This window comes from Lonchura striata, chromosome 6, assembly GCF_046129695.1.
Source record: "Lonchura striata isolate bLonStr1 chromosome 6, bLonStr1.mat, whole genome shotgun sequence".
NCBI classification, from domain to species: domain Eukaryota; kingdom Metazoa; phylum Chordata; class Aves; order Passeriformes; family Estrildidae; genus Lonchura; species Lonchura striata.
In genome coordinates this window covers 56,860,542-56,873,972 of record NC_134608.1, presented here as the reverse complement: position 1 = coordinate 56,873,972, position 13,431 = coordinate 56,860,542, and the positions used below count along the sequence as shown (strand labels likewise).

The following is a 13,431-nucleotide window of genomic DNA, read 5'->3' as shown; positions in this document are numbered from 1 at the left end:
TATTTGTAGACTTACCTAGAAGTTGTAATTGCTTTATGTGGTAGGTTTGGAAAGAGAAATAGATATCAGTTATAGGACCTGTTTTCAGAACTGAAATTTTGAAGTAATATGGCTTTCAATATTTTGCCTCACAAGGCAAAACATTAATTTTTAAAAATTTAATTGCCTACTCTAAATAAGAAAGTACTTCAAAGAAGTCTTTCAATCCTTTTCCAGATTTTCAGTTCCCCCCCTAACATTTCTTGGCATTGGCAGCACATCTTTCATTCAGTTGTGCTGGAAAACATTTTTCAAAACAACAAATAAAACTGGTGTGTCAAATCTGCCTGCCTGGCTTTCTCAGATTCAGGAGGTCTCACATTGTGAATTTTATTTTAACACAGATTTCTATTTTGTATTGCACCTTTTATCCAGGTGAAGACAAATCTGGAAAAAAAATATCTCTTTCCTTTGAACTGTAGCATCAGCAACACTGTAGACCAACACAGCATTGCTTTTCAGTCACGAGAGCTGGACTGTCTGCAGGTTTATCAAATCCCCTTGGGAAAATCTTGGAAATCCTGTAACTGGGACACTGCTGAGTCAGTCAGGGCTGACTGGAGTGAATTCTCACGAGCTGGAGAAAGCCAGATGAAGGGTGACCCCCAGGCTCCATCAGAGAGGGTCTGTGGCAGGAGTGTCCTGGTGTGTCCCTGTCCCTTCCCATCCCTGTTCCAGCAGGGCAGTGTGGCTGAGCACCCCAAATTTCCTCTCCTGGCTTGCTGGAGCTGTTGCTCTGAGCCTCCCAGCTGGCTTATCCACAGGGATATGGGAGAAGGGGCACAGTGACTGTGCTGGCACATTGATGAGGACCTTCCCTGGGAGCAGAGCAGTCAGCAAGGAGCAGCTCTGACCCTCCTGTGACATGCAGAGGAGGATGTCCCCGTGGCCACACTTCATTTGTGGTTCTGCAAATTGTGCTGCTCTTCAAGCTGTGCTCAGTTCCCTAAAAGGCCTCGTACAGGTGTGGGTGAACATGGTACTCCCAAGTAAGAAAAAGCAATGAAAATTATTAAAGCAGCATTAAAAGTTGTGCAGGAAGGTGTTTTGTAGTGCTAAATGGGAAAAAAATGAGATGCTTTCCATTTCAAAGCTGACAAAGTTTATGTAGAAAGGCTACAGTAAATCAGTGGTGGAGCTTTGAATGAAGTTCAAGCAAAGAGAGATAGGTTGCCTTTCTTTACACAGTTCTCTTAACACAGGTTGAGACAGTTGAGGTTTAAATGCATATGTTAATTGCTCATTATATTGTTTTGTGAATATAGCTTTCACTCTGCAGCCAGAACCTCTCTGCAATCTCTTTGTTACAAAGTTTGTAAATCAAACAGAAAAGCAGCAGGGAGGAGAGTCTGGAGCTCCCAAAATCTGAAGCTGAGGTTATAAATTGCTAGAGAGCTGCCAGGTGATGAGCTCTTAACCTTTTGCAAATGACCTATGATACTATATATACACACACATTTCCAGATTTCCAGCAATAGTTATCCAGTGGACTGAAATGTCTTCACAGAGCTCCCTCCAGGATAATATTTCAGTCCCAGCTTCATTGTTCTTGGAGTTGGAGCACTTGTAAGCCAATTTATAAATCTCTTCCTTGAGCAGCTTACTTTTACAGGCATTTTACAAGTTGGAGCATCTGGCTCCATTCATAGATAATTTTGATTCTTTCTGTTCTAACACTCAAATTGATTCAGGCAAGGTCTTTTTTTGGTTGGTTGGTTGGTTGGTTTTTGGTTTGTTTGGTTTTGGTTTTGCTTTGTCGGTGCTTTCTTTGTCCTAAACTTCCAGTGACACATTTCTCATTTAATGGAAAATGTTGAAGCTGTCACGTGCTGGAAGAAGGTAGTCCTGAGCAGTTGCTGCTCTTGAAAAGGGTGATGCAGCTCAGGAGGGTTATTTGCTATCTGAAGGACTGAAATTTTAGTTGCTAAAGTTCTTTGAGGCTGGTGAGCGTGTTGATGGTAGATCCAGGTTGTTGCCCAGGTCTCTGGAACACCCAGGTACAAAAGGTTGCTTCAGGGTGAATTTTTTTTTTTTCCTTGCATTTTAGTTCCATCTCTGTGTTACAGCTTAGCAAGTCAATGCTCTACCTACTTGGAGATCACACAATCATAGAGTGATTTGGGGTGGAAGAGACTTTAAAGATCATGTTCCATCCCCCTGCCACGGTCAGGGACACCTTCCATGATCCCAGGTACTCAGAGCCCCATCCAGCCTGGCCTGGGACACTTCCCAGGGGTGTGGCAGCCACAGCTTCTCTGGGCAGCCTGTGCCAGGGCCTGCCCACCCCACAGGAAAATATTCCCTGCTAATATCCCTTCATGCCACTACTTTCCCCTGCTCTGGGGCTGCAGGCACACATTTCAGCTGAGTCATGAAGAGTTTGCCACTGGTGGCCTTGGCTTGGTGACTGGCTTTTCTGGCAACCACAAGTGGGCTAAGGGTTGTAGACATAAAAGTCTTCCATTTCAATGATGCCTTGTCTTTTGACCCTTGTTTTCTCCCTCTGTTGTGCTTTTTCTCCAGCTGGGATGACAGCAGCTCTGTCAGCAGTGGCATCAGTGACACCATAGACAATCTCAGTACGGATGACATTAACACCAGCTCCTCTATCAGCTCCTATGCCAACACACCTGCCTCCTCCCGCAAGAACTTAGATGCACAGGTAACAGCTTGGGTTTATTCAGCTAACTTGGATATTTATTGTTTTCTCTGTGCAGGAGGTGTAATTATTTTAGGTTGCTGAACTTGAACACACAGCCAGCCTTCAGTACAGACAGTATCAATAATAACCACCTTGTCATCCATGGCATTTACAAATATTTCCTCTGTGGGTGGAGCCCAAGGCATCTCTGCCATGGTGATGTCACAACAATTGGGTCTTGTCTTCCTAGAGGCACTGCTGCACAGAAAACAGATGTAAATGGGATTTTATAGCAATTTATTTTTAGGTCTGAAAAGGTATTTTCTCTTAAATAATAGAATGCAATAAAGTAAATATCAACGTTCAAAGGTTGTTTCCACATTCATCAGAAATGTAAGCATGTTATGCAAATGAAATTGATTTTATTAAATTTCCAAAGCTGTGTGTTATTGAAGGCTTTCTGTGTTTGCCAGCATTTCGTAGGAGGATAAACTGTGTTTCCATCAGCAGGATATATGTACAGTTTGTGCTCAGACACCACACATCCAAAGAGGGTGGAACAAGTGAAGGCATCAGTTTTTCATTGATCAAACAAACTGCGTAAGACAGAGATTTGCACTAATAAAAACTGCTTTTTTTTTATCAATTCCATAGATTTTTGTTTGAGAAAGTGCAGGACTACAAAGTCCAGCTTGGTTCTGGTCCTGCTCAGGGGACTGGGGTGCTGTGTGCTGCAGCCACTGGGATGTGGTGACCTGGCAGTGCCGCAGGTGCTGGAGAGGGAGGTCGCTGTGACCTGCTCCTCTGTTTCTTCCCCCTTTTAATCTTCTCCAGTCCTTTTCATCAGTGGGTCCTAAATCTGTTTCTGACATCAGTTTGGATGTAGGCAGACGTGTGGTTGCTGTGAAGTATTGCTCTGTCTCCAGAGCTGTGGTGCCAGCACAGAGTAGTCTTTATTCCCTTGCCTTGCAGTGCATATTTGAGCCTACACAAAAGGTTTCCAGGTAGCCTCTGCTTGCCTATCAGCACCTGCACGGGCACTTGAAACTGCTATTACAAGTCCCATACAAGCTGAGAGGAGTTAAGATCTACCAAGCATGTTTTTCAGTACCTGACAAAGAGTAAGATGGGCAACTAGAAGTATTTTTTGACAATTGTTACTGTCTCAACATTGTAATGCTGTTGGGGAGGGGAAAAAGGAAGACTTAGGGAGATGTGACTAAACATTAACCTAAGGAAAAAAATAGAAACTCGTGTGACTTCTATCTTCTGATGGATCAGATTCTTGGAAACACCTCTGAGAGATCAAAATCTGTGTTGACAAACTCCTCTTCCTCCTCCACAACTATTACAGTATCCAAGAGGGTGCAGACAGACACCAGAAGGAAAGCAGCTGGAGCTTGTTCAGGCAGTAGTGTAGTTATTGGCAGAGGAAGTTGGGAGCCAAGAATGTACAAGTGGTGTTTGCAGTTTTTTTGGTGTGATGTGTATCACTGACCCCCTTCTCTCCTCAGTTTTCATGAATGACAATCCTTATTCCAGATGTTCTGTTATCTGCAAATTATTGCCCATAAAATAGTTCATTTTCAGTGGAACGAAATGCCTGAATCTTGTCAGCCAAGGGAATGAAAAGGCCTTGGAGTGCTGAAATTCATGACTTGCAGGGTTAATTTTTTGCTGCCAATTGTAGACCTCAGAGCTCATGATGCAGTGAATGCTGCAGAGACACCTTTTCTGTCCTTCCTGAAGGATTCTGTGGTAGCCAGTGCCCAGGTTTTGCTTCCCCAGGGTGGTGAGCCACAAGGAGCTAGCACACATTTGCAGAGGGACGTGGGACTTTTCTTCTCAGGGTGTCCCTTGCTTTGGTTTTCCTAAACAGTAGGTGCTTTTGTGCTGCTGTGATTCTGTCACATCTCTTTAAGAGGGTACAGAAGTTGGATTTCAGATAATTGAGGAGGGAGCTTGAAGCTAATACATGTGCAGCTGGGAGTCCAGGCAAATAATGGCAGCAACATCAAAGGGAGAGAGTCTGAACATGTCAGTGTCTGCTGATAAAATCAGTAACTCAGGCAGAATCATCTCTGCAAAGAAAGGCATAGTTGCAGTAGGAAAAAATCTCTGTTGGGAAGCTGATTTTTGGGGCTGATGAGTACCCCCTACTCCAGAAGCTGCAGTTTCTCCATCTTTGAGAAACAGGACTTAAATATGATATTCACTTCCTCTTCAGAGACATTCATAGCTGTAGCCCCTTTTTATAGCAATGCAGGGAAGATGTTTCCAAGTTGTTTCTGAACAAGCTAGTGATGGGAACCAGAATTTGCCTTGCCACGTTCCCATGTCTTGCTGTGGTTTTGCCAAGTACCAAACCACTTAATGTAGTTAGAGGAGTTTTGGCACCCTCATATTTTTCCTTTTTATTACACAGAATTAGGTAAGTTGCCTTTATCACATTACTACATATAGTGTGCCTTTAAAGTCACATCATATGCATACTTTAAGGAGAAATTAAGACCTGGTGGGCATTTGAAAATAACTTATTTAACTGAAATAAGATGGGAGAAAGAGACCACGTAACAAATTCAACCATGTGATGGTAAAAAGATCAGAAGATAGAAAGGTTCCTTTAAATGGAAAACTGCAGCATCCCTAAGCAGTTGGATAAGACATCTTCTCAGCAAAGATGAGTTTAGTCTGTTCACAGCTTCAGATTTACAAAACTTTGTGAGTGAGTTGAGAAATCCTGGTGGTTTGCTCCTGGCTTTCAGCTCGTGCTCGCTGTGTCTTGCCATGACCTCCAGCCAAGAGTATTTCCACTTTCACCCTTCTGGGCGGGTGGAATTTCAGCTGCAATCCCCAAGCCAGGTTTCACTGTGTTTTGGTTTTGATTCCTTAGTCATGTTTCTGTGCTGTTCCCAGTGTTTACCATTAAACAGAAGCATCTCTGGCCAGAGGGTTTCAAAGGTGGAGGTGCAGCATTTCAAAGGCTGCAGGAAAGCTGTGGCCGTGGGTGTAGCAGTGGAATGAAAGGGAGGAGAGCAAAGGTAGAGGACTTCTTGCAGAGCTGTTCTCTGTGGAGACTGGCTGTACTAAATCTTACAGATTAGCAGAGGGGAAATAGAAGGTACAGGAATATTTCCTAGTCAACCAAAACTAGAGTAAGGCCTTTGCTAGCAGGTAGGTGTATTTCTTGTTCTTGAACACTAACAGTGCATACACACAATTCCAGAGAAGGAGCTTGGAACAAGATACTGAAGTGACCGTGTGAGGAATGGTGTCTTTGAGGTGGCTTTGTTGGATGATTAGTTGTTATTTTTGTCTGTGCTCTCTTCTAAGATCTGTGAATGTAGGAGCTGTTTGCATGAAACAGTGATTTTGGAGAGGCACAGGACATAGGAATAGTTACACTGTGAGTTTATTGCACACCTACTGATGATCAGAAATAGAAAAGTGACCCAGTAGCCCCAAACCTGGCAGGCACAGGAAGAGAAGGGAGTTAGAAAGCAGAATCCATTCCAGCCTACACTGGGTTGCTCTCTCTGAATAGAGAGATAGGGAAACAACATTTGTGTAGCACGAGGAAAGTACAAGAAAATAAAATTACCTAAATCCATAATTCAAAATGTTAATCTAATGACTCAATATGTCGATAAATAACCCAAGCCCTGTTTCCCCACTTTCTTTCCTGAAGAAAGACCATTGTAATGTTGTGTGGTGTCAGCTTTCACACACTGATCGCTTAACTAGTTTTTCAGGCTTTAAAAAAAAAGTAGTTACAGTAAAAAGCAGAGGAAATTCAACCACAGTTTCCCTAAATTCTTTAATATTAATGGTGTGATCTGGTAGGTAAAGTCATAAACTTAAAACATTCTTTAGGAACTTAAAAGCTGAAAAGCATGGTGAATAATCTTACAGCTTCTCTCATGCTGTGTTTTTCTGAGGATTCAAAGGGAATAAAGACTGTGAGCTTTCTAATGCTTTGGGATATTTAAAATAATTTCCTTCTAAATAAATTATTCCTTTTGCCTACTGCACAGTTCTGAGCACAGTCATCTTCTGATAAGGCTTCGGGGAAGAAGAGGTGGCATCAATACCTCACCAAAACCCATCAGCCTCTACTTGGGAACTGCAGTCAGTCTCTTTCATGGTGCTGTGGTGGTTGGAGAACACTTCAGCTATGAATTTTTTATCCTGATCAGAGTCAAATGTGTGGATATTTGTCATTGGTTATGGTGTTACCACATTCATCAAATTTAATCAGCAACATTAGATAGGAGTAGAATTCTGGAAGAGTAACCATTAGCAGTGGGAAATATTAATGCTTGGGGAATGTATAAAATATACACACATATATATAGGTTAATATATTTAATTTAAGCATTTCTGAGATTTTGACAAAAGGTTTGCTAATGAGAAATTGTTCTATTTAATATTGAACTTAGCAAAATTCTCCATAAGAGACTGGTAACACAATCAATCTGTGCAAAGAGTAGGGGGAAAAACAGCCTGCAAGAGAAACTAAAGTAATTTATGTGTTGAAGTCAATCTTGAGTATTGTTAGAAAGTTTTTCTTCAGTTCTTGAGTCTCCTTCTACCATGTTAGGTTAGAATTAACAGCATTCCACATATTCGGATCTATTCCAAAAGCTGCCTCCTCATGCTCTGGAGATCAGATTGCCAGACAAAAGATAAGAAAGCAGCAAGAACAAAGGAAGGCTGGCTGCACAGGTTTGAAATGCTTTTTTGGCATTGCAGTAAGAGGGTTTGTCAGAAATTTGAGATGGAGGATTATAAATGTCATGGAGCTGAATATGTCCTTTATAAATCAAGTAGGGTTTTTTCCCCCTTTATTTATTCCAAGGAGCATGTGTTGTGGTTTTTTGTATTTTTCTTACAAAGCATATTAAAAAAAATATGTCATTGCTGGAGTTAATTTCTTGCTGTGACATTTCTTCATCAAAGGCATGTAATGTTTGTTGGTACTCAGACATGACTGCTGAGCTGATAAATCAGGGTGATGGTTCCTACTTAACTAAGCTTCTTAAAAGAAAGACTTGCTCTGAAAGTTGTCTTGCAATTCCTTATCTGTCCTAGACCGATACAGAAAAGCATTTCCAGGTGGAGCGGAATTCCTTATGGTCCAGTGATGAAGTCAAGAAATCTGATGGGGGCTCCGATAGCGGCATAAAAATGGAGCCGGGATCCAAGTGGAGGCGGAATCCCTCTGATGTGTCGGATGAGTCTGATAAAAGCACTTCTGGTAGGAAGAACACTGTTATTTCCCAGACGGGCTCCTGGCGACGGGGCATGTCAGCTCAGGTTGGCATTACCACACCAAGGCCCAAACCTTCAACCACCTCAGGCACGTTAAAGACACCTGGAACAGGTGAGAAAAGGCGTAAGATATAAACAAGCCAAAAATGTGTTCAGTGTGAAAACAGTTGAAATACTTTGCAGAGGCAGAACCTGAACTTCAGGTAATGCTGTCTGTATTTTTAGGCATTGCTTTAACCTAAGCAGCATCTTGTATGTCCCCATTTCTATATCTGTCTGAAAATGTGTATTTCGGATTAGTACACCCTATCAGTTGTTTTCATGAAAACTCTGGTCTTAAACCAAGCTATTTATTTGGCAGAGGATTGCTTTGTGAATAATAAATAATAAAATTTTAGGTTTTGAAGTCACTATTAACCAAGAGATATACTCTATATGGTTGAGGAGATTTCCCCCCCCCCCTTACTAAACAAGCATGTTTGTTTATACTAAACATGATTTCTGGCTTTTCTTGTAAATGTATTAATGATTTTAGCACTTGCAGATGTGTGAATGAAAATTGATTGAATTTGCATAATCAAGCAATATAATTTAATACCTCTCTTTTTATTAGGTCTTATACATAATTGTGTATGAAAGAGTTAAAGTTATATACTGTTTTGAACCATAGAAATGCTTTAACAATGCCTTTTAGGAAAATTATACTATCAGCCTAACACTAGTAGTGCATAATGATGGAAATAATTGATCTGTGGTAGCTACAGTGGGAAGCTTTTTTTTCTTATCTGTCATATTATGTAAGGCTGTTCTGCTTTCCATATTCTCGAAGGCAAAGGCACCACATACTTTCTTTGGCAAGTCTGCATGTGTAACTCACTAGAGTGGCATGTAAGTTCAGTGCAGACTAGATCATAACTTTGAACCGCGCTCCAGTGGCTAACACGCTTTTGCTTTTCATGCTGCTTTGAGTTTCATCATTTGCTTGATGTTTTCAAGTCATTAAATATTAGAATTCTTTTTCTATTTTTGTAGGGAAAACTGATGACGCCAAGGTATCAGAAAAGGGTAGACTATCTCCTAAAGCTGGACATGTTAAACGTTCCCCATCAGATGCAGGACGCAGCAGTGGTGATGAATCCAAAAAGCTTCCCACAAGTAACTCTAGGACAGCTGCTGCTAATGCTAATACTTTTGGATTTAAGAAACAGAGCGGGTCAGCCATAGGCATGACCATAATCACTGCCAGTGGGGCAACTCTCACCAGTAGATCGGCTACCTTGGGAAAGATCCCCAAGTCATCTGGACTCATGGGTAGGACCACTGGTCGGAAGACTAGTGTTGATGGCTCCCAGAACCAGGATGATGGCTACTTAGCACTTAGTGCACGAACTAATCTTCAGTACCGTAGCTTACCCCGGCCCAGTAAATCCAGTAGCAGAAGTGGAGCTGGCAATAGATCTAGCACGAGTAGCATAGACTCCAACATAAGCAGCAAGTCAGCTGGGTTGCTTGTCCCTAAAATCAGAGAGCCTGCCAAGGTAATCCTTGGAAGCTCTCTGCCAGGATTAGTCAATCAGACTGATAAAGAGAAAGGGATTTCGTCTGACAACGAAAGCGTGGCTTCATGTAATTCTGTTAAAGTGAACCCTGCATCACAGCCTGCTGCTAGCGGAGCTCAGAGTACCCACCAGCAAGGAGTCAAGTACCCCGATGTGGCCTCTCCCACTCTGCGCAGGTAGGCACCAAACTCCTCGGTTGTGCAGTGGTGTTAGTGGGAGCTGGATGAGCAGGACTGCCAGCCAGGCCTGGCTGGCTTTGCAGCACCTACTCTTTAGTGTCCTACTTCAAGGGCTTGGTATTTACATTTAATTTCACATAAGCAGCTTGGCCAGTGTTGTGGATACTTAGGACAATCACACGACAGCAGCAGAAGTTTAACATCCAGAAAAAAAACCAAACCTCTCTGGCAGAAGCTTTGCAATTACAATTTGAGTCTCCTTGCTGCAGAAATCATACCTGGAGGCTTTTATCCATGCAGATATCACAGATACAAGGATTTTCTTGCCTGAAGGTTACTGAAGAGTTCTTGCACAGATGTATATGTAACAAACCGGGAAATATTCCAGTCGTGGATCAAATTGTAAACCAACAACTGGAGGGTTATCGCAGATTTTTGTGATGACAGTGGCATTGACCTGCCAGGCTTAGATTCACCCAAAGCAAACTATTATAACTTGTGTGGATTAGCCCAGTATGTTGCAAGACTCAATATTTTAGCCTGTGTAGAAGAACCCTAAATAAAGTTACTGTCTAAGCTGGGTTAAATTTTCTTATTTTAATACTATTTTTTGGACAAAAATCCAATCTGTCTTCTGTTTCTCCAAGAGTACCCCCACACTAACATTAACAAATAGTTGGTGAGGAGCTAATTTGTTAATGCAGTGTATATCAAAGCCTTGATATTGGTGGAAAGTTCTGTTAATATTATTTTTCAACTGAATTTGAGTAGCTTGTGTGTTTCAAGTTGCAGTGTTTTGCATTTCATTTTGTCGTGATGCCCATAATACCCATACAGTTATGCTCCATCATCCTGCTTCCAGTGATGTGAGAAAGCCACATTCCATCTGAAGCACCAGTGCAAGCATAATGGCTGTGGTGGCAGCTTAGGCTGATGCTGTAAACCGTTTTTAGATGGGTGGTTTTATTTGAAAAGTCTGTGCGAGGATAATTGAAGATACTTTATTTTGTACCTGGTTAACAATAGATAAGCCATGTACTTTGGAACATGTAATTTTCAGCAATGGCTACTTAAAAACTCCAGTAGGCCTTTCACTTCTCTAGGATACACAACTAGAAATGCAGATTTGCAGCATTTTCAGTGGTTTCGGTGTGCCTCAGGCACATTGGTAGGAATGTGATTGGGAATTTTTTGTTACTAAAAAGCTGCATTGCTGCCTGTGTAATTGAAATGCTACATTAGAAATACATGAAACTTCAAAGAGCAGACACTGAGGCTCAATTTAACTATTCCCTCATTTGATTTACAATTTCACACTTGAATTTTCACCAGCCTAAGTTGGCATGTGTTGAAATGTGTCAGAGTTGAATTGGGCCTCGTCTGCTTATTACTGATTTCTAGGATGACTGTAAAGAAGATTTGGAGCTTAATTTTCATAGTCAGTTGAGTTGCAGACATTGTTTTTTGCATATTTCTTTTTGGCCCTGTAGTTCTTTTGGTGTTACACAGTGAATTAGAATCCATACCTTTGTAATGATACAGACTTACCTATAGATTTGTGAATATATGTAACTTCCATGTTGTCATAAACAGGGGAGCAGCTTAAAAACAGCTTATAAAACTGTTGTGTGGGTGTTTGGGGTTTTTTAAGCTCTGGGATGCTTTCTTTAAGAGTGGTTTCCCCAGGGCAGCTGAAGAGGTTGTATGCTGTGGCACAGGAATACACTAAGCTGCTACAGCTGCTGAGGGCTGTGGAATCATGGGCTGATTTGAGTCAGAAGGGACCCTGAAGATAATTTTATTCTGACTCCCCTGCCATGGGCAGAGAGACCTTCCACTGTCCCAGCTTGTTCAAAGCCCCACCCAGCCTGGCCTTGAACACTTCCAGGGATGGAGCAGCTGCAGTTTCCCTCGGCAGCCTGTGCCAGGACCTCACCACCCTCAGAGGGAAGAATTTCTTCCTTATGTCTGACCTAAACCTGCCCTCTCAGCTGGAAGTGTTGTCCAGGTGTCTCGTGGTAAGGATGTAGCAGCAGCTCCCCAGCTCAGGGGTATTTCATGCACTGGAGCTGCAGGAAGCACCTGTGCAGCCTGGACTTGCTCCAGGTGTTTTGCAGGTGCCCGGCTCTAACACAGCCTGTGTTTCTGGGAAGGGATGGACGAAGTGACTTAGTGGCCATGTGTCCAACAACCTGGGCGTGCTCCACAGCAGAGAAAGTTCTGCCTGGTGCATGCCCACCCCTAAGTCTTCAGGAACACTTGTATGCAAGTGCTGTAGTCCTCTATTCTGAAGGGTTTCTCCCACAGTACTCCACAGTGAGTGATAAAAAAGCAAATCCGTGCAGGTATGTGTGAGGAAAACTAAGGTTCCAAAGGTAGTTACAGGAGCCAAGAGGCAGAAACAAAAGCAGTGTTTTAGGGTGGGTGTTTGAAGCTGGAGTGGAAGATACGCTTCCTTCCTAATTTTGAAGATCGGTTTTGGAATGATTGATAATTTAATGCAGAGCATGTTTACTACTGAGCACTTGGGCACCTCTGAGAAGTTTCCCATTGACTGTTTATGAGGGACCTGGGGTGGGTCTTTGCTTCCTTGGCAGTGCAGCTGCATCACAGGCAGCAGTGATGCTGCAGTCAGCCTCCTCCTCGAGCTGTGGAACTCACCTAGTTTTTTGCTAGCCAATCCCAGGTGCCAAAAAGTAGGTAACAACATCACATCCTGCACTAAAAAATATGGTTTCCAGCCAGTTTGGCTTGTGAAATGAAACAAACCTACGATTGGTATGAGTATATTGTTGCATCCCAGCAAAAGCTGTTTCTGTGCAGAGCATTTGGCAATCTGTGCAGACTTTACCTGGTCAGTAAGCTTCCAGTCTCTAGTTATCCATACATCAGATTGTTTCTCTGATGTCCTTTTTCCTTTAGGAACAGAGGATGATATGGTTGTATCTTAGTTCTGTGAAGCTGTATTTTAGCTTTGTGGAAGTATTGGTTGATGATACAAAGGTGATGCACCTGAGATAGATTTGGAGCTGTTGTAATTACCTCTGGGCTTTGAAAGGGACAGTGAACACAAGGAGATTATAAATGTATAATTGCAAATGTACAATCTAGGATAATGTACTCATTACTGGTTTTCTGAAGCTAAGATGAAATATAAGATATCCTCATGTTAACTGTTCCATTTTATGTATTTTTCATGCTGTCTTCTTTTTTACAGACTTTTTGGTGGCAAGCCTAGTAAACAAGTTCCCATCACAACAGCTGAAAATATGAAAAACTCAGTAGTCATCTCCAACCCTCACGCTACCATGAACCAGCAGGGTAACCTTGACTCCCCATCTGGCAGTGGTGTGCTGAGCAGTGGGGGCAGCAGTCCCCTCTATGGTAAAAACACAGATCTCAACCAGTCTCCACTGGCTTCCAGCCCCAGTTCTGCACACTCGGCTCCTTCCAACAGTTTGACGTGGGGTACCAACGCCAGTAGTTCTTCTGCAGTTAGCAAAGATGGCATTGGATACCAGTCTGTCAGCAGCCTCCACACCAGCTGCGAGTCCATAGACATCTCCCTGAGCAGTGGAGGTGGGCTGAGCCACAACTCCTCAGGTGGCTTGATCCCAGCCTCCAGGGACGATTCCCTGACTCCCTTCGTCCGAACCAACAGCGTTAAGACTACGTTGTCTGAAAGGTTAGTGGGTTTTTCTCTTGTTTCTGTACGTTTGTGTCTCAAGTGGGAATGAAGTCC

The 13,431-nt window shown here is 42.5% G+C and overlaps 1 protein-coding gene across 3 annotated transcripts in view; it reads left to right on the top strand.

The window, feature by feature from the left end:
• The window catches only part of NAV2 (neuron navigator 2), a 209,356-nt gene that overhangs the window by 153,992 nt on the left and 41,933 nt on the right, over positions 1–13,431 (top strand). For all 3 annotated transcript variants that reach the window (XM_077784374.1, XM_077784373.1, XM_077784375.1), the window contains 4 exons: positions 2,563–2,701; positions 7,772–8,063; positions 8,984–9,686; positions 12,907–13,374. In XM_077784374.1, coding sequence (XP_077640500.1) covers positions 2,563–2,701; positions 7,772–8,063; positions 8,984–9,686; positions 12,907–13,374 — 1,602 coding nt within the window. The remainder of the gene's footprint in view (positions 1–2,562; positions 2,702–7,771; positions 8,064–8,983; positions 9,687–12,906; positions 13,375–13,431) is intronic.